Below are 24475 nucleotides of genomic sequence, written 5' to 3' on the forward strand. Positions count from 1 at the left end.
AGAAGTTTCAGTTTGTTTGTATGTAAGAATTCTAAGAAATCCAAAATGATTGCATTCTGGAGCGTCTTCAAAAAGTAAAACAAGAAAGAGAGTCAAAATGAGCTCCAATAGCTGGTTCCATGGTTCCACTGAATCAATTGGATATTAATCATATTTTGATTCTGTGACTTTCATTCTGCAGTGGCCAATGTGTTATGTGTTTCAGATACATTATCCAGCTAGTCACAAGCTCACAAAGAATCTTCAGTGTTGCGTTTCAAGATCATTTCAAGTCAAAGTCTGCTTTAATGTCAATTTCTTCACATGTCAAGACACACTAAGAGATCGAAATTGCATTTCCCATGGTGACAAGACATATCACACACAGTTAACCTTATAGAACATCATTCTGCAGCATGTACATTATTGCCAGTGCCTTCACACACGAGAACCACAATACCAAATCAGAACAGATGGATTCGATTGATTAGATTCAATAGTACAGAAAGAGTAGAGAGCACTACACAACTGTTATTATATTTGAGGACTCTTGCAATGGTTCATGCTGCATGCTACATTTCCCTAAACAATAATGAATAGTTTAAATCTGCAGGTGCTGAGCCATGGGTATGTGGGGTTCCATTCTTTTTGATCAAGTTTTATTTGGAGACTATTTCTTATCGAAATTATATTGCACATGCAAATCTGAGAGGAATATATCAAATAAAAACATGACTATTTTTGTATCATTTGTTACCATATAGTGTAAACACCTATGTTACTGATTGGATTTAGTACTTGTATTTGACTACCCGGGCCTTTCCGTCATTTGCAATTTTGTAGACTCTTGCTCTACTTTAAATTTGTCACAGCGCTCATCAACACAAAACAATATCTGATCTCATCACCACAAGTGTGTCTAGGCAAAATGCTTGAAACGGACCAGTGTTCATCACATGTTTGTCCTTGCATTGATTCTGTCCATGAGTAATTTACTGTACCAGAAGCAGTAGAACCTCAATTTGGTTTGCTTTGATTCACCCTTTTGTTCACCATGTGGTGCGTACAGACTGACCAGAGACCTCAGAATAAAGAGTGCACATGACATTTTGAAAGTTGAGCCCAGTCAACGCTGCAGCTGTATGTGGCAAAGTGAAGCTATTGGTGATATCTTGTTCACTTGGTACTTGGAGATTAATCATCAAACCATACATGCTCAGATTGAAAAGGAAGTCAACCACACATTTTCTTTTCAATAATGTTATACGTTCCCCCACTAGACTAAACACGGCATTCTGATTAATACGTGATGATCTGGCCTGCATTCCATACTCCGGCATCTTCTGATGTTCGTCAAAGTATGGTATGCAGGCCAGATCATCACGTCAGATGCTTTCCAGATTCCCCCTTAACATTTTGTAGAATCAAAGCACATGTTCATTATCATGACCAATAAAGTTGAATTGAAAAAATTTGAATATTTCTTTTGTAGAATATGAGCTAAGAAGCAAAATTCCCCTCTTTTTCTCCATCTCAGGGGGCGCCCAGTTAGCTACTTGCCATTGACTGAAAATGACATCACAGGCATCAGGTCGGATGGCACAGTGGAGCACGGGTTAGGCACCAGCACGCCCGCGCCCCCTGTGGGGATAAGCAGTACCGATGATGGATGAATGGATGGATGGATGTGTGTGCGTGTGTGAAAACACGAAATAAAATACTCTGAGGTCATCTTGTGGCCAAACAGAGAACAACAGTTGCAAATATGAACGCATCACACAAAATGTTTGCATTGAATTCATGTATGCATGTACACTGCACTGACCACATAACATTCCTATCCTTTCAATTACAATCCCCAAATCGCCTGGCTCCTCATGTCCTGTTCAAATTGTGTAAATCCCAGGTGATTGGTGGAGATGTCCCTCTACTACCCAAAGACTGCTGGAAAATGCTTCAGCACGCCTGCAAACCCTCGTGAAGATAAGCGGCCCATCCAACGAGCCGTCAATTTTCGGTCCATCCATCCGCCTGCCCGGCCGAGCTCGTCCGTCCATCCATTCACTCACACCTCACCAAGAAAGCACCCGCCCAGAAGGCATCTTAATCATATATCCCTGAGCCACCTCATCTGGCTCCTGTAAACTTCATTTTAAGTCAAGTCAAGTCAAGTCAAGTCAAGTCAAGTTTATTTGTAAAGCCCTAAATCACAAGCAGTCTCAAATTGAAAATATAAAATAAATACTGTCGAACACATTCATTAAAACATGCGAATTGATTTAGTATTTATTTACCTATCCATCAGTTGTCAGAACCGCTTATCCTATTTCGAATATTTTTTTGTCTTACACAGACACTTTTTGAGCAGTGCCACACGAGGACAGTATCGGAACACTTTTAGCGTTATATTACACTGTAGTGAGCCATACATTCAATTCTGAAACAAAAATCATTTCATGTAGCGCGTATAATATAGTGAACTATTTATGTAGAATTATACTGTAGCGATAGTGAAGCTAAGCATGTAAAAAAGTTATTCGACTTGATTTGTCTAAAGTGTGTGTGTGATGACTTTGAGATGGAAGAACAACAGAGACAAGAGGGTTCAAAGGGACATTGTGGATGCAAGGAAAGTATTCCCATATTAGCCTGAAGGCGATCGGTGTTGGGTGTGTGCCGTTGCCGAGAGCAGCCTCCTTGAATTGATATATATTTCTTTTTTTTTGTTTTTTAATGCTTCCGCAAATCCGTGTTGCCTTCCTCTTGGTTTAGCCCCCTCCCGCCCGCCTCCTGCTCTCCCAAGCAGAGGAGGAAGAGCCTTCAGCCCAGTCAAGTGAACGACAAGCCTGGCCACAGAGGAAATTGTATAGGTGGGTGTTTTCTCTGTTCTGATTTTGAACGCTCGCCCAGTATTGCTCACGTTCTTTGCTGTGTTTTCAACGCCATTGCTCGACGGCACCCCCCAAGCCCCTTTTGTTTTGTTTTTTGGTTTGTTTTTTTTGCGTTTTCGCTGCGCACCGCCGGAGCTCACTTGTTACCCGAGAGACTGCGGGTCTAGATTTTGGACTGTGCATTGAGTGCAGTCGGCTGGGCTAGGCCTGAAACCACATCGCCAACACTTATGGACTTCGAAAAACATGCTTAACACTCCCTGCAAACGGTAACGTTGCTTCTTTTTGTAATACGTGACCAGTAGGCCTGCTTGGAATGTGTACGCGCGGGAAAGAAAATAGTCTATTAATCTCGTGACGTTGTTTTCCTCGAAACGTAATATTAGCATGCTAGCCACAGCAGCTAAGGGAAGTTAGGTTAGCTTCGATCATTTATGTTTTTGTTTGACACGCCAGTCATGTTTTTTTTTTTTTTCCTGAAACAGTGAATAAGCACTAGTTGTGCAGAAGCGGGGTTTTTTCTTTTTCTAGCAAGGTTACTTTAAATTAGTTTTCTGAAGTAGCTACTTTAGGGCCAATGTGATTTGTGTCAATTACGCGAATAATCGTTCGTTTAGTTATTTTTTGACACATCGATTGATTGACACACGGTAACTTGCACTAAGCTTGTCAATTTGAATTGATAAAATGTAAGGTTTGCGGACGATAGAATTATCAAGTAGACACGGAAGTGAACGTCAGCATCGGCAAAGTTAGCGGTCAAAGTCCAGTTTCGGTTGCCTTATTAGTCCAGACAAATGTCATAGGAACTACTGGTTCATGAAGACTCATCGCTGTTTTGGCGGACATAAGGCACGGCGTACTTTCACGATTTGCGGTCGGACTTGGAAGTTAAATGTTATAGTTGAAGGTGTGTGCCAGGTAGAATGGGAGTGGTTGTGATAAACGCCGGAAAACCAGTTGCGTTGGTTTGGGTGTGGCAAGACAACATGCGTGCTTCGTTTCATTTATTCAGTGTCCTTTTTGTAGAGCTTTTCACCTTCTCAACTTACACTGGGATCAAATGGGGATGCTGGATGTGGTCCAACATGGCATTTAGTGCATCAATAGTGGAGTAATCCAGGCGTGCTTCAAAGCATTGCAGAATATACAGTAAAGTACATGTACAGGAATTTCAGGTGATTGGTTAGTTTTTGCTCAGTGTGGTATGAACACGCCTCATTCGTTCCACAATGGCCCACAGGTATAACTGATTTTACCTGCTGGGACAGAGCTGTCGAAAAGTGGGGCAGGTATGAACAAGCCCTTTGTTCAGGTACGTCCACATGGTTTCTTTTGTATCACAAGGTTGCAAACTCTCAAGAATTCATTCTCATCTATGTAGTCTTCGAGGACTGAAGTCTGCTGCTCAGCCTTATGTTTTAGGCAGGGCTATCATTTGGGAGTCTCAGTAATGACGGCCTTTCATAGCAAACCATGGGTGTGTCGCTTGCTCCTCCTCCGCCCGTCTATTTGCTGTCGCAGGTTATCTGCCTTCCTGTCTTCCTCCCAACGGTCGCTATGTGTGTTTTTATTTGAATAGCGATCACGTCATCTTTTTGTCTAAGCGGGAGGTCAACGTGATGAGCTACCGTGGACAAAGTAGGCACATTTTAAAATCTGTGAGATGGCAAAGTGCACTTGAAAGTTGAGATATTTTTTTAACCAACTTTTTTTTAATTTTATTATATATATAAACTGCTGGCAAGTGTATCCATTCGCAGTGTTTGCTTTCACTGTCAGTTTTGTTCTTTGTACTGTTAAACTACACTGAGGACTGATTCTCTGGCCCTGCTTTGACTCGTCCTTGTGGCTAGTTTTTTTGGTGCGATTGTTTTGCAGTGGGTCACTGTCAAGGATAAATGCATGCATTGATAAGCGAAATGAATCGGAGTAGGCCCCATCACCATTTTATCAAAAAGCAATTAAATCACACCAAGAACAAAGGGGTCACTCACTCTTCCTATGTAATGTGATGTCACTGACGTGCAATATGCTCACCAGCCCAGACAGACAAACCTTGAGATGAACGTAGTAGTTTTCTCATTTAGCCTGTTTGGGTTTTGCATCATTTGATGAAAAATTGTCTTCACAATTAACTCGTCCTTGTGGCTAGTTACTACCTGATGCTCTATGCAGCTTCACTCGTCTAAAGACTGAATTCTGAATTATATTGCGTTTGTGGAATATAGATGTGTACATGTGCAGGATTTTGTCAATAAATAACCTGTTCAGGGTGTCCCCCGCCTACTGCCCGATGACGGCTGGGATAGGGTCCAGCACGCCCGCGACCCCCGTGGGGACTAAGCGGTTCAGAAAATGGATGGATGGATATTTTACTTTTACTTTGCTTTTACTTTGCCTAGATGGATGGCATGATGAGTGGCCGGAGGGAAATCTGAATCACAGAGGGATGAGCAAATTGTTAAATCTAATCCAATAGATTAGGGCTGTTCAATTAATCAAATTTCAATGATGAATATAATTTTGGCTCCAGACGATCTCAAAATTCATATAATCGAGGAAAAATGATGATTTGGTGTTTCCGTTCTATGCTCAACTCACCCGCTACGCCCCTGCATGTGTGGAAAGTGGAGAGCCAGGCTATATTTTATTATTTATATATATATATATATATTTTTTTTTTTCTAAGCATGTTCAGTAAATACTGTTCCAAACGTGTTCAATAAATGCTGTTCCAATTTTAAAAACAAAATCATGCAACAAAATAGTTGCGACTATGAATTTAGCTATAATCAAGCAGCCCTGCAATAGATGCCATTACCATCCCTTGCTCATATTTTGGAATCTCTGTGTGGCAACCTAGGAATTTAAATTCCTGATAATTCTCGGCATCTGGGAATTAAAACAATATAGTAATCTTTATGGGTCTTTGTTACATTAATTTAAGATGTTCCATCAATTAGACTGATCTACAAGCACACTTGCTGAGGACCCCACAGCTTCAGTCTGTGCTATCACTTATCTCATAAAGCAGGTGAGCAGCTGTGATGTCACTTTTGTTCAACTGCAAGTGGCAAATGGCCCCTGATGAATAAAAACGAGTGGATTTTGTTTCTTATTTCTTGTTAGACAAAGGCATTTTTGATCAGAATGACGTGTTTTGAAAAGTAGGTGGTGCATAGAGGATATTGTAAAGACGAAAGAAGATTATTATTATTATTATTTTTTTTTATACTTGAGATCCCCTTTAAACACGTATTCATTGTATTTTTGAGAACATATTACATTCTGGTTTTTTTATTTTTATTTTTTTAAACAGATTGATGTTACGCATTGGCTATAGTGCTAGTTTCTGTAACGTTGTTGGTCTGTCATCTGACCTTGATGAGTTCCCCAATGTCGGTCCGTGTTAAATGACTAACTAAATGTTGCTTATTTGTAACAACAGTTTATTCTTATTTGAATATTTCCCTGCTGGTGATTTGGTTTAAAAAAAAAAAAACTATTGAGTGACATAGATAGTCTATGTTTGTATGTGTGCTCTCACAGGGCGAGAGAGGCAGGGAGGAGATCGTAGGTTGGCAAAGGCAGTCATGGATGGATGTGTGCCAGCAACAACACATGAAATGCACAGACGCCAATCTCTGTATGACAATTCAAATGTGGCTGTGTCAGCAGTATGCACGGCCAAGCCACGACAGCATTTCATCATCGCTTGACCTCTGTTGTGCGTGCGTGCAGGTGTGCGTGGTGTCAATGTTCCAGTGTTTTCTCAAATAGCAAGTTGGTATATAAAAAAACAAGACTATGCAACAATCAGTTGGACGTTAAACTTGTTCTTTCAGTGCCAAGTTTTCAGTAGGCAATGGATATCTGCAGTGCTTCCATTATCGTGGACGATATATGGTGACCGGCCAGTGACTGGGTTTGCGGCGTACCTGCCAAACTATGCCATTAGCCTTGCTGCTAATGGCAAAATATATAATGTCCAATAATGCTTCTTTAAGTAGCTAAAGCCATTTAAAACTCTTCGAAGAAACTCACGACCACAAGAATGTTAGTGGTGAGACGTGCGTTAGACTTGTAGCTCTATGTAGCACTCAAGCATATGAGGCAATCTCTGTGCTCTTTACAGGAATTAACTTATTTTTCCTTTTAAACATTGTGGCAAAATAACGGTCAGAATAGTATGACGGCAGATCTGATATGTCATGTTAAGACTTGAATGGTTTGGCTCCGTCACCAGTGTAAAAAGTTGCAGTCAAGTTTCATAATAGCTTCTTTGTTGCTTGCTGTCATAAAATGGCACTGGCGGATGCCTTCATTTAAATTGCCTTATTCACTGAGAATCATCGTTCTCCTTTGATGTGAGGAAATGATTTATCTTTCATAAAAATTACAAAATAGGTGTTAGGGTGGTCATGGGGTGAAAAGAGTGACACATTAGGTCAGATTTCAACAGCTGAGACAGGATATGACATGCTAAATCTTACTGTGGAATGTATGACAATAGGGTGTGTGTGTGTGTTTTCGTGGTTTGATGTTAGCCTTAAAACGCACATTCATTAATATCCAAACTTATTCAGAAGTGGAGTTTGGCCTGTTTGTTTTCTGAAATACTCGACTCTTATTTCCGGCTATACAAAGTTAATTCTTACCCACTGTTGTGTTGACTGCACAGTGATTGCTAATCACAATGTTAGCAGCGTTTCAACTCCCACATATAATATAAAGTGTTCATCTTATTCATGACACAAATAAATATCAAAGATAAGTAGCCCTTTTATTTCAAACTCAAATAAATCAACGACGTATGTACATCAGCAACTAAAGATTTGATTTAAGTTGATTGATCCTTTAGTTTTTTTTTTTTTTTTAATCAGACTTGAAAAAATTAAAAATCTCCATCCCCTTGTTCAAAGAGAACGTTTCTGTAATTTCAGGAATACAAAACACACCTAATTTAAAGGCTACAACAGCTGAATTTAACCATTAATTTTTTTTACATTCACTGGCTGTTTCTTATTAATAGCCACGGGTCATCTCATGTTATAGCGTGGGATATTTGCAAAGGTCACACGGATGGTTTTTTTTTTTTTTACGCTTGCGTTTTCCTCAAACACAAGGAGAAACTATGCTGACGGCAGCGAGTTATACAGTAACGTCCAATAAATCTTCTCACTTCTGGTACAAGGCATGGGGTATAATAAGTTTGTAAGGGGATCTTGCGCACTTGCTGTCCCGTCGGCCGTTGCCAGCAAAGGTGGGAGTTGGTTGGCAAACGAACAACAGAGACAACAACAAATGCAACATTTGTTGTTCAACAACAAAGAGATTGGGCGCCGCACTGTAGACCCAATAAGGCAGGGGTGTCAAACAAATTTTTTTTGTGGGCCGCATTGTAGTCGTACCTTCTTTCGAAGGGCCATTATGACTGTCAACCCAAATAAAACTCAACAGTAAAAACTGGTCAAATATTAAAAAATAAAAATATTATTAAAAGTGAAGACAATTTGCAATTCTAGTAATGACACGAATTTGATGCACAATTTGTCTTTGCGGGCCACATAAAATGATGTGGCGGGCCGTATCTGGCCCTCGGGCCTTGTGTTTGACACCTGTGCCATAAGGTGTCTGTATTTATAGCACTCATTCGCTATGATCTTTAAACTCAACTCAAGATGCTTAATTTAGCGTTGTTCTATACTCTCAACATAAATAACTGATATATTATCTAGTATGAGGACAGGTTCAGGTGGTTTTATTGGTCCACTGTGACATGGTTGGTAATTTTATTGTTCAAATGTGACAAGACTGTGGGAAAATCTAGTGGTGGTTTGAATCTCATGAGTAAAAAAAAAAAAAAAAAAAAAAAAAAATCATGAATAGACTGTAGGGTTCAAAGAATGAGGAAGTAAATAGCGGCTTATTGTTCAGAAAGTAAATTGACAGTACAGAAAAGTGTCCAAACATCAGATTGATGTTTGTACATTACAAAGCTCTTAAAGTAATACATTATGAATAACTACAAAAAAAAGTCAAATATAGACCATGTGCCACAAAACACATACAAATGTTTACTATACATTCTGCCCGGGCTATTAACACAAAATGCGTTTTGTGTAGTTTAAAACAGGCCGGCAGAAAAATAAATGGATGGATGGATGGATGGATGGATGCTTGCCGTTGTGGGCATATGATATGGCCAAAAATGTATAATATCCAGAGAACTGTAAATTTACCCTTAAGGACTTATCAGTGAATTAACATATTGTTTTTGAATTTTATTTATATACTGTCTGTGTTATCCTCCATTTAGATGTCAAAGTTTTTGTGGCCCCCAGTGTTTTTGTTTCCCCCCCTGTGGGAGACGGTCTTTTTTTAAATGTTGCCCATCTCTGATCTAGAGTCTACAGTATGCGCCTTGTGATTAAATGGCGATTAGTCCAGGGTGTGCCCGACCTCTTGCCCAAAAGTCAGCTGTGATGGGCTCCAACTCAGCATTGAAAATGGATGCATGGATGCATGGATGGATGGATGGACGGATGGACGGATGGACGGACTCCGTTAAAATTGTTTGACTTCACACCACGGCTGAATTCTGTATGTCGAGAAATGACACCTTCCCCATAGGTATCCGTTTGTCTGCTGAAATGAGATAGAACACCAAATTGCCAATCAAATATTAATGAACACATGAATAAATCTGTCACCCATAGATCATGTTCTGCCATGTGTGCCCTGTATCTTGTGCTCAGTGTTAATGGACTCTAAATAATTTTAAGGCTTTTTAAATTGGACTCTAGGATAGAGTACGTCGTCTCCTATAAACTGAGGACCTTTTCTGCATGCCCTTTTACTTCTTTGCACTTTTACTGCAGCCTTGGAATGAACAAGTACAAACCAGTTGCAACATATAGCGGCTGAAAACATTCTCATGGTTCTACATTACGTGACTGTCAAGCCAGTACAAAATTCACAAGACGAAATGATGATGAAATCAGCTCACGTTTGCTTTTTAAAAAAATGAATCTTTGAAGATTAATTTATTCAAATTAACAAATGACTGTATCGCACCCATTTTCAGGTTGAATCTTCTCATCAGGAGTGGATTGAACAAGCTAAATTCAGAAAATGTTAAATGATAAATATCCCATGAGTATGTTTTTTTATTTTATTTTTGCTGTTTAAATGTCTAACTACACAGAATTAATATTTACTTTAAAGCTTAAATAATGGAATAGCAAATAATCATTGAAACTTATCATGAATATACGTATACACGGCCAGTGCCGGTTCTGGCAGGGCCACCGCATCATGGTGGTCCAGCATGGCTACCACCCAAAATGATTCGATGCTTTCTCTCTCTCCACACAATTCCTCGTTTTTCGCTGGGGTAACGAACCCATGATAGGCAAAATCTGTAAAGTAGAAACTTTTTTTTTTTTTTTTTTTTAGCCATTATACATGTATAAGATTGAAACCAAAGAACAAAACCTGTTGTCAGGACCAACCAATTGTTTAACAGAGAAGTAAACACTTTCGTACAAATAACTACAGTAAAATAATAACTTTGCGGCCTCACTCCGCTCTGTAATGTCTTTTTCTTCTGAAGCCATAACATCATGCACTGTGAAAAAAAAATTGTGAGGCTGTGAAAGGTAAACTGTGATATTACTGCGAGGGATTACTGTATTTTTAATCCATTGAGCAGAAGCGCACACTGACAAACCTTACTCCACTACTCCTGGGTGACGTATAGGCCCCCAACTAGGTCGTAATTATTGTGATTGACTGAAGCTCTGGTTGGACACTCCTTTTTATTTTTTTAACGCTCATTTTATTTTTCATGCAGTTAACCGCTATTTTAATTCCTTCCTTACCTCCTCACTGTGTTAATTAACCTGTGCCTCTAGAAAAAGAATTTTATCAGCACTCCTGTAGTTGCACTTTCAGTTGTGCATGGTAGCTACCTGTGACCACCTCCCCTATACCTGGGTGATTCAGTTCTGCTCTATTGGTTCTTTGGTTCCTGGTGTTGGTTAAATCACTTCTCTCTCTTTGGTGTTGACCCTGTCCTTCCCTTTCCTCTGCTTTGCTCTTAGCGTGTGAATGGAGCAGTGTGCAAGTACGGCCTCCCTGCTGGCTTCCGTGCGGGAGCAGGAGAGGCAGTTTGAGATGCTGAGCCGAGCTCTGGAGGAGGAGCGGAGGTCGTGCGCCGGCACTTTGCCCCGCCCACTCCCCAACATGCAGGTAACATTATGATTCTGTGCTTCTTCCACCATCTACCCTCAAGCACCTCCATTGTCAAGTGCCTCCATTGTCATGCACATGGTCAGCTTCAATCAGTATGTGTGGAGACAATGGCAGCAGAAGATGGGCGGGGGAAAAAATTGTGCCTCTTGATTTAGATGGTTTAGATCTTTAATATCAGAATTGAACACATTTTAGCAGTAAAGGCGTTTTACCATTGAGAACACAGTGAATATTTAAAGTGAAGCACTTTGCAGCAAAATGATCTCGGTGTATAATTTTGACCCTCAGCTGCACTTTAGAGCTTCCCCATCCCCTTTTCATTCCTCAGCAACCATCCATGTTTCATTTCTTCCCATCCTTTTTCAACAATTCAGCCGAACCAAACACGTTGAAAATGGTTATTTCTCTAAGATTCCTGTTCATTTTAGTATTTATTGTATTTATAGTTTGATTTAAGAATCAAACTGTGCATGCTTAGCTGTATTCGGTTTATTGATTTGTTTTGGAAAAATTACAATTTTGAGTTTGTTTCCTCATGTGGTAAAGGATTGAGGAAGATCGTGCCGATTTATGGTTGACCTTTCTCCAGAGTTGGTGCTTTACAGCTTAGCTGATAATAGCATACTCATAGATGAACTTGGCAGTTGTACTTGAACTAAAATTTTTTTTTAATTGAGATTTACTTCTGCACTCTTCTTTCTTTTGACTAACAGATGCTGCTATAAAAAGTAGACAAATACAAACACACATGGCTCTAAATCACAATGTTTTTCTCCTATCGGTTGGCTGCTAACGGCAACAAGGACAGCCCCCTTCTGTGTCATTAGTTTCTATCAAATACAAGTGTTCTATGGAAACCCGACGAGTTGGATTAGATGTACAATTGGTGTGTGAGGAAGGCAAGATAAATGTAACCTGTTGTTGGTTCTTATCTCTGCGTTTGTTTGCATACCCCAGAGGCTTCGGCATTTCTCTGTCACCCGCATTACTGACATGTTCCGACACATTTGCCCAATACTTTCTACCCTTGTACGAAAAGTAACAAAGCCTCTGATCGGTCTTTAGTCATTTTTAAAATGATTATCTTCAAATTTTGTGTTTTCAATGTTATGGCTATTATCTAAAATGGAACGGCTCCGTTTTTATTACTTTTACATTTATTTGTATCACCAGAGAGAAACAGCTCATCTCCGAATGTGACACAAATCTGGCCTTGTTTGTGGTCTTACAGACTCTCATAGTTAAGACAGTTTAAGTTACATCTCTGGGGCAACCTATTGGACTAGAATTGACTGTTCAACCAAAATTGATGCTGAGATTGTTGAATGTTTGATTTCCCTTTTTTTTAATTCATTCTTTCACTCATTGCACGCTGTCTGTTTCCATCATTCCATGATACCATTAAAACTCATTTACCTCATGTGATTGAACACTCCTAATCAATCCATAGTTACGAACGTGAGTGAAATAGGTTGTTTGTGTGCGCTGTGATATCTCCTGTAGATTGCTGGGATAGGCTCCAGCACGCCTGTGACCTGTAAGCATATTCAAAAATGGATTGATGGAGAGTTTAAGGGTGTCGTTATTAATGACTTATAATAACATAATGCACTGTTAGCTATAATTATTGATGATTTGACACTAATCTGATAATGAGAGAAGCATTAATTGAATTATCAAAATCATTCATCTTTGAGGTCAAAGAAGGACCTCGCTACAGTACTTGAAGATCTTTACTGTTACTAAGAATATTAGTTAAAAATGCTTTGAACAAGCTTTAAGTATATTTCCTCCATCTCATAGAACGGCCGCCTTCCTTGTGATGCAGACGTAGAGAGACTGACACTTAACGAAGGTTACGTCAACGGGACACATCACGTAAGAAACATTCTAATTCAACAGATAAACTGGGAGCCTTTTTTTTTTTTTTTTTTTAAATGCGTTTTAAAGATGAATATAAAACTATAATGTCATTATACTTTCTTTATACTCTGGAATGTCTTTGTGCAGTTCAGGATGGAGCCTGGTCAGATGGTGCATGAGACCTACACAGCGGGGCAAGACCCCCAGGAGTCCAACCCAATGGTATCTGTGGAGACCAATGATGATGGCACCACAAGACGCACAGAAACCACGGTAAAATGTAGATGGATGTTTGTGCCCTGTGGTGTAGTATAAATAGGTTGTTTTCACATTTGTAATTCATTTTCTTTAATCCAAATCAATTGCTGGATTTTGTATTGACTTGTTTCAAAGCTTCTCAAAATGTGCCAGACTTTATGTAACGTAATTTTCTTCTGTCATTGGTTTCTGTGATTTCAGTATGAAGGTCTTATTATGGTCTAGGGGGCATTTTCCAATGCATTCCAATGGCTAGTTCATCATACGAGAAATTTGGCTCGTTGCGGTTCAGCCCAATCACAATCCCCTACGGGGTCAACTGTACAATACATAAGTTGTTTAAATAGATTGGAGAGATTGCTCCATCTTCTGACCAGATTTGTTATTGTCTATTTTAAAACTCGCTGATTGATAATTGGCTGCAAAATCTTCATCCTGTGAAGACTATTGACTAATGCATTAATCTAGGTAAAATCCGCATTCCGATTTGCGAGCTCAGACCATCTGTACTGTACAAATAGTAATGGGATAAATACAAAAAAATCGCAGTGACAATAAATGAAAATAACAAAGCTGTACAACAGATTGTTTTTAAGATGAGTTAGATGCATCATGGAATGTATTTTTATTTGTGTACTGAAAATATGAAGATTTGTAGATCGCTCGAAAGAGGGTGGGCATTATTATTATTAGGATACTAGTTTTCAATGATTTTTAAATATTTTGAGTACAGTGGTACTTCTACTTACCAACTTCTATTTTTACGAACATTTCGAGATACAAACTGGAGCCTCACAATTTTTATTTGCATCTACATACAAAGCAATTGTTGACTTACGAACCGATTTTTGACTTCCGAACCAACGCTTCATTGCACAAGTTTATGTATGAAATAATCTTTATTTTTATTTCATAACCTGATGTCTTGTATCCCACCCTGCCTCTTTTACTCTAGGTAAAAAAAGTGGTAAAGCCCATTCCAACTCGTACAGTCATCCCCTCGATATCCGACACGCTTTCCTTGGATGGTGGTGGTTCGATGACTGGTATGGGAGCTTACATCCCACCCATGGACCGGGGCTACAGGCAGGCACCTGGAGTAGGTGCACCTATGGAATACCCCACCCAAACTGTGCCTCGCAACTACCAATATGGACCTCCAGGTGGCTATGAGGACTACCGTGCCGGACCCCCATCTGAAGCATACGCAAGCCTTAGCAGGGGTGCTCGCATTGATGATCGCTATAGGTAGCACGCCAACTCTCTCTTATGGTCATCACTTAAGTTTGTTATTTTAACTTAATTCGGTTACATGTCCATTCCTCTACCAACTGTCTTTCTAGACCAGTACATACAGATGGTTATCGAACTCTGGATCCGAGCTACAGAGCACCCAGCAGGAACCAGATAGATCCCTATGCTGCTCAACCACAGGTAGAATTAGTCGCTTTCCGCCATAGTAAATTGAATATGATTGTCAATTCAGCCAAATTATTGATTTAAAGTACAGTGGCGACATGTACACTTGGCATCCGGTAAGTAGGAGGGAAGAATTCTCAGGCGAAATGTTCCCCTCGACATTTGTAAGAACGTATATTTTGTTACATCATTGTGTGGTGGCTGTGGCTCAGGCAGTAGAGTGGGTTGTTTAGAACCGGCGGTTCAATCCCAGCTCTGTCACATGTCGTTGTGCCCTTGGGCAAGACACTTCACACACACACCTTGCCTCCAGGTCGCCATTGTAAATGAGAAAGTCTTCTCAATTGGCTTACCTGGCAAAACATTGAATGAATAAAAAATAATAAAAAATTCCCATAACACTTTTTTTCATGGAGGGTTGTGAAGATGTTTTTCATTCAAAACTAATTTTGGAGGTTAACCAGCGATTGCTGAATAATTCTTTGAAAAATGCATTGCCTTAATTGCATTTCAACAGCCGTTAATTACATACAATTTTTTGCTATTTGCTTGCTGCTATAGTGCCTAATTTTTGTTTAATTGCAAACTTTTCCCATTTTCTTTACTACATTCTACTTACAAGACGTTTGGAACAAGACAAATTTAACGTTAAGGGTCTGTCATGTTCAACATTTTTTTACTTTTTAGGTTGGACGAATGGGAAGCGCACTGGAGCTCTCTTCAATCCCAAGGTTTGTTCCAGACTCGTACGGACTGGAGGATGATCGGCGAAGTATGGGCTATGATGAGTCTGATTATGGTATGGGACATCCAATGCACTACAGCACTGTGCCCCGTAACCTCCATGGCTTTCCCCAAGGGCCACCACGTCGAACTGGGTAAGTTGTACATATCATGGGGATCTTTACGTTTCTGAATAATTTAGTGTTGATGTGCTGTCTGTGTGTGTTCATGCCAGAGAATGTGATCCTTTATTTTGGGTATGTTTCCGTGTCAGTTCATCTCTCTTGCTCTGGTACTTTCTCCTCAGGAGCTATGAGGGCACTCTGGATGGTGATATGAGTGGTCCCGGGGACATGTACTATTGGGGAGGAGGTGCCCCGATGGCACAGGGCGAAAGAGGAAGCATGGCTTCATTGGACAGCACTCTGAGAAAAGGCCCAGGCCCAGGTGGCTGGCGTCAACCAGAGTTGCCAGAGGTTGTTGCCATGCTTAACTATAGGTTGGATCCAGTCAGGAGCAATGCTGCTGCATACCTGCAGCATCTCACTTACAAGAATGATAAGGTAAGATGAGAATGTACAATCAGACTTGTTTCAAGCCTGTTTATACCGTGTTCAGACAGTAATTTCAATCGAGTCGTTAAAGTGCTATTTTTAGGCAATTGCTGGATTTGTTTTTTTACAGTCACTTATTTGTCATTTTCACCAATTAATTGTTTAGGACATGAGGGTTTTCTCTCTCTCTCAAGCGTACCTCTGCTCAAGCAATGTACGTTTACCATGTTCATCATCACTTAGTTAAAGACTTTTGCTTTTAGGTGAAGTCAGAGGTTCGACGTATGAAAGGCATCCCGGCATTGGTATCAATGCTTGACAACCCAAACAAAGAGGTACGTTCAGTTTCTCGATGGAATGATTTTTCTCTGTTGAGGTTGTTTTAATTATGTAACACTGAAACAGTTTATTGGTATGTATTATGCTCCTAAGTTCTAACACAAATACTAAATGAAAGAAGAACAGCAATAGATGTTTGTTTCAACAGTTGCGTACAGTGTTCGAATGTCCCTGGTAAATTCTGGTAGGTCAGCATTTTCTCCAAATAGCCTGTCCAAACATTCTTTGGACTTTCGTGTTTAAATTTGGTACAAGCTGTGGTGTTGCTATTTCTGATCCAAGTTTGAGTAATGCCAGTCACAACACTGCTTAAATTCCACTTTTAAAGCAAGAATTTCTTCTGATTTGAATAATACTGTGCCCATAATATATAGAGAGCATAAACTGATGTTTTGAGTTGATTCATCTTGGTTTGAAAGAAATTATGGTAAAGTTGCAGTGTGAAATGGGTGCCTATACACATTTTAAGAATTTCTAACTGAATCATCTGTGTGATAAAAATGATGTCTCTCACAGGTGCACTATGCAGCTTGTGGAGCTCTAAAGAACATTTCGTATGGTAAAGATCCAGACAACAAAATTGCCATCAAGAACTGTGATGGTGTGCCTGCCTTAATTAGACTTTTGAGAAAGACCCATGACCAGGACCTTACTGACTTAATCACAGGTTAGCTACACACACGGTCAATACAAGCAAATGTGCATCATGTGACTGAGTTTTTATTTCTATATTCCTGAGAAGTTTTGATTCTCATCCAAAATCTGTATTGAAATACAAAATATCTCAGGGACACTTTGGAACCTGTCATCCCACGACTCTGTCAAAATGGAGATTGTGGACCATGCATTACACGCCCTATCGGATGAAGTGATGGTGCCTCGTTCAGGCTGGGAGCGTGGGAGCAATGGTGGTGGAGGGGAGGAAAACTGTAAGCCCAGACACCTGGAGTGGGAGACGGCTCTCACCAATACAGCAGGCTGCCTGAGGTATGAAGACAAATAAAGAACATCAAGCTGTAAAGCTGTTTTCATGCTCCTCAGAGCGGATGAAAGGGTGGATTTAGAGAAGTTGGCTACGCAAATATAAATTGTTCATTATTGAATACAAACAGATTAAACTATGGGGCCCTGTTTGGAGAAATCAGGGATGGGGAATTTAAGATGTTCCAGCAGGACATTGAATACAATGTAAAGTTGTGAACAATGAGGTTTAGTCTAACAGTTATCTACGTATGAACTCTGTGCTCAATGCATGATATGGTGTTCATCTGCAAGTTAATATATGCAGAGGCAGAATTTTTGGTTTTTCTTCTGACAAAAAAAGCCTTAAATGCCACCTACTAATGCCACAATGTTTACGGAAATAACTTGAAAGAGACAAATGACTAAAAATGTGATGAAAATAATTCCATGAAATTACAGTTTACACATTCAGTTTTACACTCTTTTCTTTTTTTTTTTTGCTCTTCAACACTTGTCAAATTTCTACCCAATGACAGAAATGTGAGTTCGGAGCGAAGTGAAGCAAGACGGAAGCTGAGGGAATGCACAGGATTGGTGGATTCTCTTATGTACATCGTCCAGTCCCAGATTGACTGTAAAGATGTCGACAATAAGGTACATATGTGCAAGATTGCTCATTTGTTGTCCCATTGACATTCATATAGGAGTATTTAGGTTATTTTGACTATATTTAGCTTCAGTTTGAATTTTCATCTTCCTGTTCGTATAGCTCATAGAGAACAGTGTGTGTCTGCTGAGAAACCTATCCTATCACGTGCATCGTGAAATCCCCGGATGTGAGCGGTACCAAGAAGCTGCGCCTATCAACCAGGGCCCGGCCCCGTCCAGCCAGAAGAGCGGTTGTTTCAGCTCACGCAAGAGTAAAGGTATGCTTCACGGAGAAATGAATCCATTCAGTCAGTTTAGGGCCAACTTTAATATTGCCACTCTTGACGATTGAGTTTCAGCCTATTGCGACACACTCCCACATAAACAAAACAAGTTTGCAGAGGAATGTTGAGAATGTGTGAGAGAGAGGTCATCCTTTCCAGATGCTCTGTTTGTGTTTCATTGAGAGTATTGATTTTTCTTTTTCTTTTTTTTTTTAAAGTGGCTTCGCTTTCTGGTAAATTTGCATAAACATTGGAGCTAGGGATTTGGCATAGTATTCCTGTACCAAAGGAAAAAAACTACAGAATACGAATGTTTACAACAGGCTAGTCATCCACAGTGTGGAGTGAGGGCCACTAGTGATACAGAGCTCCCTGTGAGGGGTATTTGGAGGGGGGGGGGGGGTCAATCCGTGGAATAATACCCTTTTAATTTGAGTTAGTGCAGTAAAATATGAATTTATTAACCAATTATTTATTTAGTTTAACAGTTTATTAACCAATTATTTCTACATTTATGCTATCATTTAATGATTCAAAAACTAAACTTTTGTTTTGCTCTTTTTAAATTCTCTTTCACAAGTTACTGTATTATAGTGCACTCTTTGTTTTTGCATTTTCAAAATAAAATTACATAACGTTAAATAATAATGTTCCAGCAATATTGCATTTACTTTTTAGTAGTAGCGGTGGTGTGAATCATTGACTTTCAGTACCGTTCCCAAACATATTTGTATGCAGTAATTTCTTTAAAATCATGTATTTTACTGACATAATGCTTAATTGAATTGCATACTTTTAGCCAGAATATATGTACTCAATCTGCCGACTGCTGCTAATATTGCTTATTTCTGCCACATTTGTTACAAAATGGCATTATTTTTAAAGACAAACATCACTAGAATGAAGTGCACGTCCACGCCAGCTGGTGCACCTTGTACACCTCTTTTTTGGGATGTATGTTTCCACATTGATAAGCAACATCATTATAAAAGATTGTTGTGCATCATCAATTTTAGTATTCTTTCATTACGTTTTCGTGCCTTGCTCGTTGTGCTTCTTATTCCTGTGAGCGCAATCATTGGTGTTGGGGCAGGTGTTAGTTAACATGGTATCCTAAATTACAGATCTTTTCCTTTTGCCAAAATACTTTCTGTGCATCTGTCCTTCTCTACTCCCCCTGATCCTCTCCACTTTTTCTCTCCCTTTCGGCACTGGGCTTCAGATGAGTGGTTTTCCAAAGGTAAGCTCCTGACCGCGGTGTGACTTTGCGTTCTCTACTAGTCGTAGTAATAGCTGTAGTAGTTAACAGATTATAGTGTTCGCCTTGTACTAACATGCAAATCGTCTCTCTGAAAGCACTTAACCAATTTACTAACAATGACTATAGGTAACTCATGTCCCTAATTCTGCAACTTCAATGTCTGTTCCAGGAAAGAAAGATGAGGACGCAGCTGCAGACACAATAGACATTCCAAAGAGAACGGCACCTGCTAAAGGTAACTCCCGTTTAATCAACATTGTTGATTGTGCTTGTTGTATTTAGAAGTTGTGTCCTCCTCTCTTCATCCCCTGGTTAGAGTAGCGTTGCTTCCTATCTCCTTACCTGCTGTGCTAGCCTGTTTTCTTCTTCTGCACCGTAGGCTATGAGCTTTTGTTCCAACCAGAGGTGGTTCGCATCTATACCTCTCTGCTGATGGAGTCAAAGAACCCCACCGTGCTGGAGGCCTCGGCAGGAGCTGTTCAGAATTTGTGTGCTGGACGTTGGACGGTACCTCCTTTTAATAAGCGCTGCGTTTCATTTCATGTAGAGCTTTGTTCTCATTTGGTAAATGTGTGATCTAAAAGACAATGTGTTAATGTTTAATGTTAATGTTTTTATTGCTGTTTGTTAATGTTGATTACTGTCAATAAATTGTCATAAAAATGCACTTACTGCATTCTTTTAGATTAATATTTTGGTTATTATATATTATTATATATAATATTAGATTATATATTTTCTCTTTAAAAGCCTTATTGAAATAACCTGCATGAATATCGATACTTTTTTTTTTCCATATTCCCCAGCGCTAATTTTTTACATAATTCCATTTTAAACTAATGTGCACTTCCCATTATGACTATTGCGCTCATATTGTAACTAACATCTTCCAACCTGTTTTTCAAATGAAAATACGTATCTCTGTGTTTGTCCAGTATGGCCGTTACATCCGTGCCTTGCTACGCCAGGAGAAAGGTCTGCCCATGATGACTGAACTCCTGGCGCACGGCAACGACAGAGTAGTTCGAGCGATGTCGGGAGCGCTGCGTAATCTGGCGATAGATGCTCGTAACAGAGACCTACTGGGTGAGGCTTACTTTCTCGTTGACCTCAAACAAGGCACATTATTTACACGTTTTTGCTGCTTATTCCTTGTATGTTATCAGGCAAACACGCAGTGCCTCACCTAGTGGCCGACCTTCCTGGTGGCGGTCAGAGTCAGCCAGTGCGAGCACTATCCGAAGCAACAGTAGTGTCTGTGTTGAGCACGCTCCATGAGGTGCTGGGCTCTAGCTTGGAAGCTGCAAAGACTCTCAGGGCCTCACAAGGAATTGAGAGGCTAGTTCTCATCAACAAGGACGGGTAGGGATCTTGACTAAATTGGAGGAAGCACGGTTTCTTTGTTTCTTTGTGTGTTTTAACTCCCATTTTGCTGTCTCTCTCTGGCATCACCAGTAATCGTTCAGAGAGGGAAGTGCGTGGGGCTGGTCTCGTACTGCAGACTGTATGGGCCTACAAGGAACTGCGGCGTACTTTGGAGAAGGATGGATGGAAAAAAACAGACTTCATGGTGAACCTAAACCCTCCCAGCAACAACACACGGACCAATGGAGGATATGAGGACAGCACTCTGCCCCTCATAGATAAAGGTCAGACAGTAAAACGTTAAAACTTTTCAAATGTACTGCTTCATATTGGCCCTCAGTCTTCATTTGTGTTAGCAGTCAAATGAAACTATCTGGAATTCACATACTATCCATACGATCATTGTCACACCCAATGCATATGGTTATGCACCTAATCACGTGATTCATCCAACCATTTATATATTTGTGAATTCCACCTCAAGAAGAACTGAAAGCCAGAGCCTACGATGCTTATCGTTTTTGTATCTTTGTTCAGGTGTCAAAGGTGAACGAGAAATGATTCCAATGAATGACATGGGACCAGGCGAGTATTAATACTGAAAGCATTTACGTGTAACAAATGTATATCACAGATTTGATTAGATACTTGCAAGTATAAAAGATTAACCTTATCTGCAGCTTTACCTTTCCAACTTTCCATTACAAACACACTCACAGTGCTACTTTGAATATGCTCCTTCCATTAGATGCCTACTCCACACTGGACCAACGAGGGAGAAGGAACACTTTGGACAACGCAATTGAACCTGATGATAAAGATACAGTACAGGTATACACAGTACAGTATATCGCTGGCGCAGGGTTGAAACCTGATGTGTCACAATTTGTTTGAGTTTCATTATTTTTACACCAACTTATACAGTTAGTCAGTGTTATTTGTGTTATATGTAAATGTTATTTCGAATAAATCTTTGAGGCAGGGTGTCATAGAGTAGGGCTTGATTTAAAAAAAACAAAAATATTTGGACTGGACAAAATTCTGCAAGACATGTTTCAGAGAAGTGTACATTAATATTGCAACGTTTCTTTCAAACTTGCACATTTCACGAGTCGATTCCCTTATTAGCAGTGGTGAATGTTATTGTGAGAAGAGACACGTGCTCACACACGCCCACAGAAAGCATGTCTCTTCATGTCTCAATGGAGGATTTGCTTTACATTTGTCTGGCACATTTCTAGCCGCTGCTGTTCCACCTGCTTTATGAATTAAGAACAAAACTAACATTTTGTTACCCCTCTTCCCTCCCCCCCATCTTTGGCACCCTTATTTCTTAAATCTGCTTGTTTCAAACTTTCATGGTTTTTTTTCCAACAACTAACACATTGACAATGTTTTTGCTCCTTGTGTTCCATCTGTTGCTTTCTGGCACTAATTTTCTTGATGGGTTTTTCTCTATCACACATTCCTCCTCTCCTTTTTTTGTTCTCCCAGGGAATGAGGTTTGGTGAAAGGCAGGCCGCTTTGCCTCTCATGGATTCTTATGATGGTTAGGCTACACCCACTGTCTAACTGCATGTCAGTGCATGGTATGTTTGTCTCACAGGAGGCTGCGCTCAACTCAACTTGCATCGCCTTAGTTTTCCTGTAGTGTCACGAGTGAGCTTCCATTGTATTGTAACAACTGTTCCTCATAGTTGTCTGTAATTTTTGTGATCTAGTTGTCAGCAGCTGCATGATGAATCTATGTTTAGTCAAAGGTCTGCTGTCATTGTAATGATTGCTTGTGGCAAAGGATTACATTTTTGCATTTTTTTTTTCTCTCCCCACTTTCAGAAAAACTAATAGTGTGCATCACTAAACGACATCTACCCGCACACTGCCCTTGCTGAACTGACAGAGGGACCAGAACACTACCGATGGGACAAACCACCACGATTTTTATTCATACTTTCCACTTTGCTCCTCATGCTTTTGCATCAGCTCTTCCCTCTCAATGACAGTCCTGGTTTTGCAGCTGACAACCCAATGAAACTCTAAAAACTGGAAAAGTGCTGTGGTTCTATGACAACAAGATTGTTCTTCTACCTTACATCTCTGCTTAACTACACTACGACTTACCTGGAAAACACTAATGCTTCTATTTCAGGTCAGAATGGATAAGAACATGACGTTTGGGGGGGGGAAATCTCCGTGAATTTGTTGAAACAAAAACAATTGAGGGCTTGTGTAATCACCACCCCTTTTTTTTTTTTAATGGGTGACAACCACAGAAAGATTTGTTATGATAGAAAAACTGTTAATTGATTGACTCTCATACATGGCTTTGTATTTTGTAGTGGTTGTTCCTGTTTTTGCTTTGTTCTCTAAGACATGTACATGTGCCAAAAGACAATGCCGCCGCTCAACTGCCATTACTGAATTCACCTATTAACCACTTAAAGGAAGCTTTTTGTACAATGTTTTTCTCTGTTAAAGTCCATCACTAAGAGGCATGGGCATGCTGCATTTCTGTATTTGATAATATAAAGGGGTGTAGGTTTTGAATTCGGGGGTATCTTAAGATCAGTCTTCACCTGTGGCATCTGATATATTGCGCTACGTACGACAAACTCCTTACATTTTTGATTCAGCAGAGGCATTTTCTTATTTTACAAGTCCATAATCTGAATGTGTAATACCGTACTGTTTTTAACAGTGCTTGTGTGGGCCAACTGGAGTGCCTTGATTACTCAGGACAGGTATGATGGGTGTGACAAACCATAACGTGGCTTGTCACTCACCGTCTCAGCGTATGGAATGCTGGGGCTTTGTGTTCCACAAGTTAAGGGTATACATCTGTTTTTTTAATAGGCGTTGATTTTTTTTTATGTGCTTCAAAAACATAACTCTTGTATTCTGCATATGTGTGTCACAAACACATGGAATACCTGCCTTTAAGTATACAGAACAGCACATGGGAGAAGAAAATTGTCCTTTTTGCCCACATTCTCAAGTTCTGTGTAGAGGACAACACATACTAATGCAAAGTAAGATGTAGATAATTGAAAAAAAAAAAGAAATAAAATGAAGCACGAGGTGATGTTTTGTTTCTCTTTGCTTTAAGTTTTCATGCCAACTGCCTAATTTTCACGTTGCCTTGACTGGACTGACTTAAAAGAATAGCAAATTGCATGGGCTTGCTATGTCTAAGAAGGCATAGACCAGAGAAATAAAAGCACATTTATACAAGAGAATATTTGTTAATTTTATGCCTTTGTGTATATTTTTTTTAATATTCATTTGGGTTTAATTATTTTGGGTGTTCTGGGTGAAACTTATGCAATCAGTTTTGTTAGCTTGAAAATTTGTCTTAATTATAATCTTAAAAAAAATCCAATTTATACATCTGCCATTCGTTGAAAACTGATTATAATCTACACCTTAGCATTTCTGCCTTTTCTCATAAAGTTGCACATTCTCATTTATGAATGACTTATGTAACTAGCAATATTGTTTTTAATAAAAAGAAATGAATTTTCAACCTGAGTTGGTTTACACTTTGTGAATAATTATTTTGAAATCGTGGAAATAGTTCTTCAGCCCTCACAAATGACCTCCCACGCATTTGACAATGCTGTAACATATGTTGTCAATATAAACAACGAATGAGAACAAAAATAACATTTT

At 39.6% G+C, this 24475-nt stretch overlaps 1 protein-coding gene across 9 annotated transcripts; it reads left to right on the forward strand.

The window, feature by feature from the left end:
* Positions 1-2617: 2617 nt before the first annotated feature.
* On the forward strand, positions 2618-24329 carry ctnnd1 (catenin (cadherin-associated protein), delta 1). Of its 9 annotated transcripts, XM_085911378.1 has the most exons (24): positions 2618-2849; positions 10979-11126; positions 12933-13007; positions 13140-13265; positions 14206-14498; positions 14594-14684; positions 15357-15400; positions 15494-15547; positions 15700-15955; positions 16210-16281; positions 16802-16952; positions 17074-17272; positions 17785-17902; positions 18018-18174; positions 19403-19420; positions 19611-19676; positions 19821-19948; positions 20377-20527; positions 20608-20803; positions 20897-21090; positions 21344-21391; positions 21555-21637; positions 22301-22395; positions 22643-24329. In XM_085911378.1, exons 2-23 carry the CDS (start codon positions 10986-10988, stop codon positions 22358-22360), a joined length of 2721 nt encoding a protein of 906 aa, XP_085767504.1. In that variant the 5' UTR covers positions 2618-2849; positions 10979-10985; the 3' UTR covers positions 22361-22395; positions 22643-24329. The 9 variants fall into 9 exon arrangements, with proteins under 9 accessions (XP_085767504.1, XP_085767500.1, XP_085767508.1 ...); XM_085911374.1 differs by having other exon boundaries at positions 2619-2849; positions 15357-15547; XM_085911382.1 differs by having other exon boundaries at positions 2619-2849; positions 15357-15547; positions 22301-22355.
* Positions 24330-24475: the final 146 nt, after the last annotated feature.

This window comes from Syngnathus leptorhynchus, chromosome 5, assembly GCF_054491065.1.
Source record: "Syngnathus leptorhynchus isolate UIUO chromosome 5, UIUO_Slep, whole genome shotgun sequence".
Classification (NCBI taxonomy): Eukaryota; Metazoa; Chordata; class Actinopteri; order Syngnathiformes; family Syngnathidae; genus Syngnathus; species Syngnathus leptorhynchus.

Coding starts and splice junctions, on each gene's coding strand:
- ctnnd1 (XM_085911382.1), top strand. CDS start 10,986: ATGGAGCAGTGTGCAAGTACGGCCTCCCTGCTGGCTTCCGTGCGGGAG. Junction 17,273..17,784: donor AATACAGCAGGCTGCCTGAG/GTATGAAGACAA, acceptor ACCCAATGACAG/AAATGTGAGTTCGGAGCGAA. Junction 22,356..22,642: donor TCTCATGGATTCTTATGATG/GTTAGGCTACAC, acceptor CCCCACTTTCAG/AAAAACTAATAGTGTGCATC.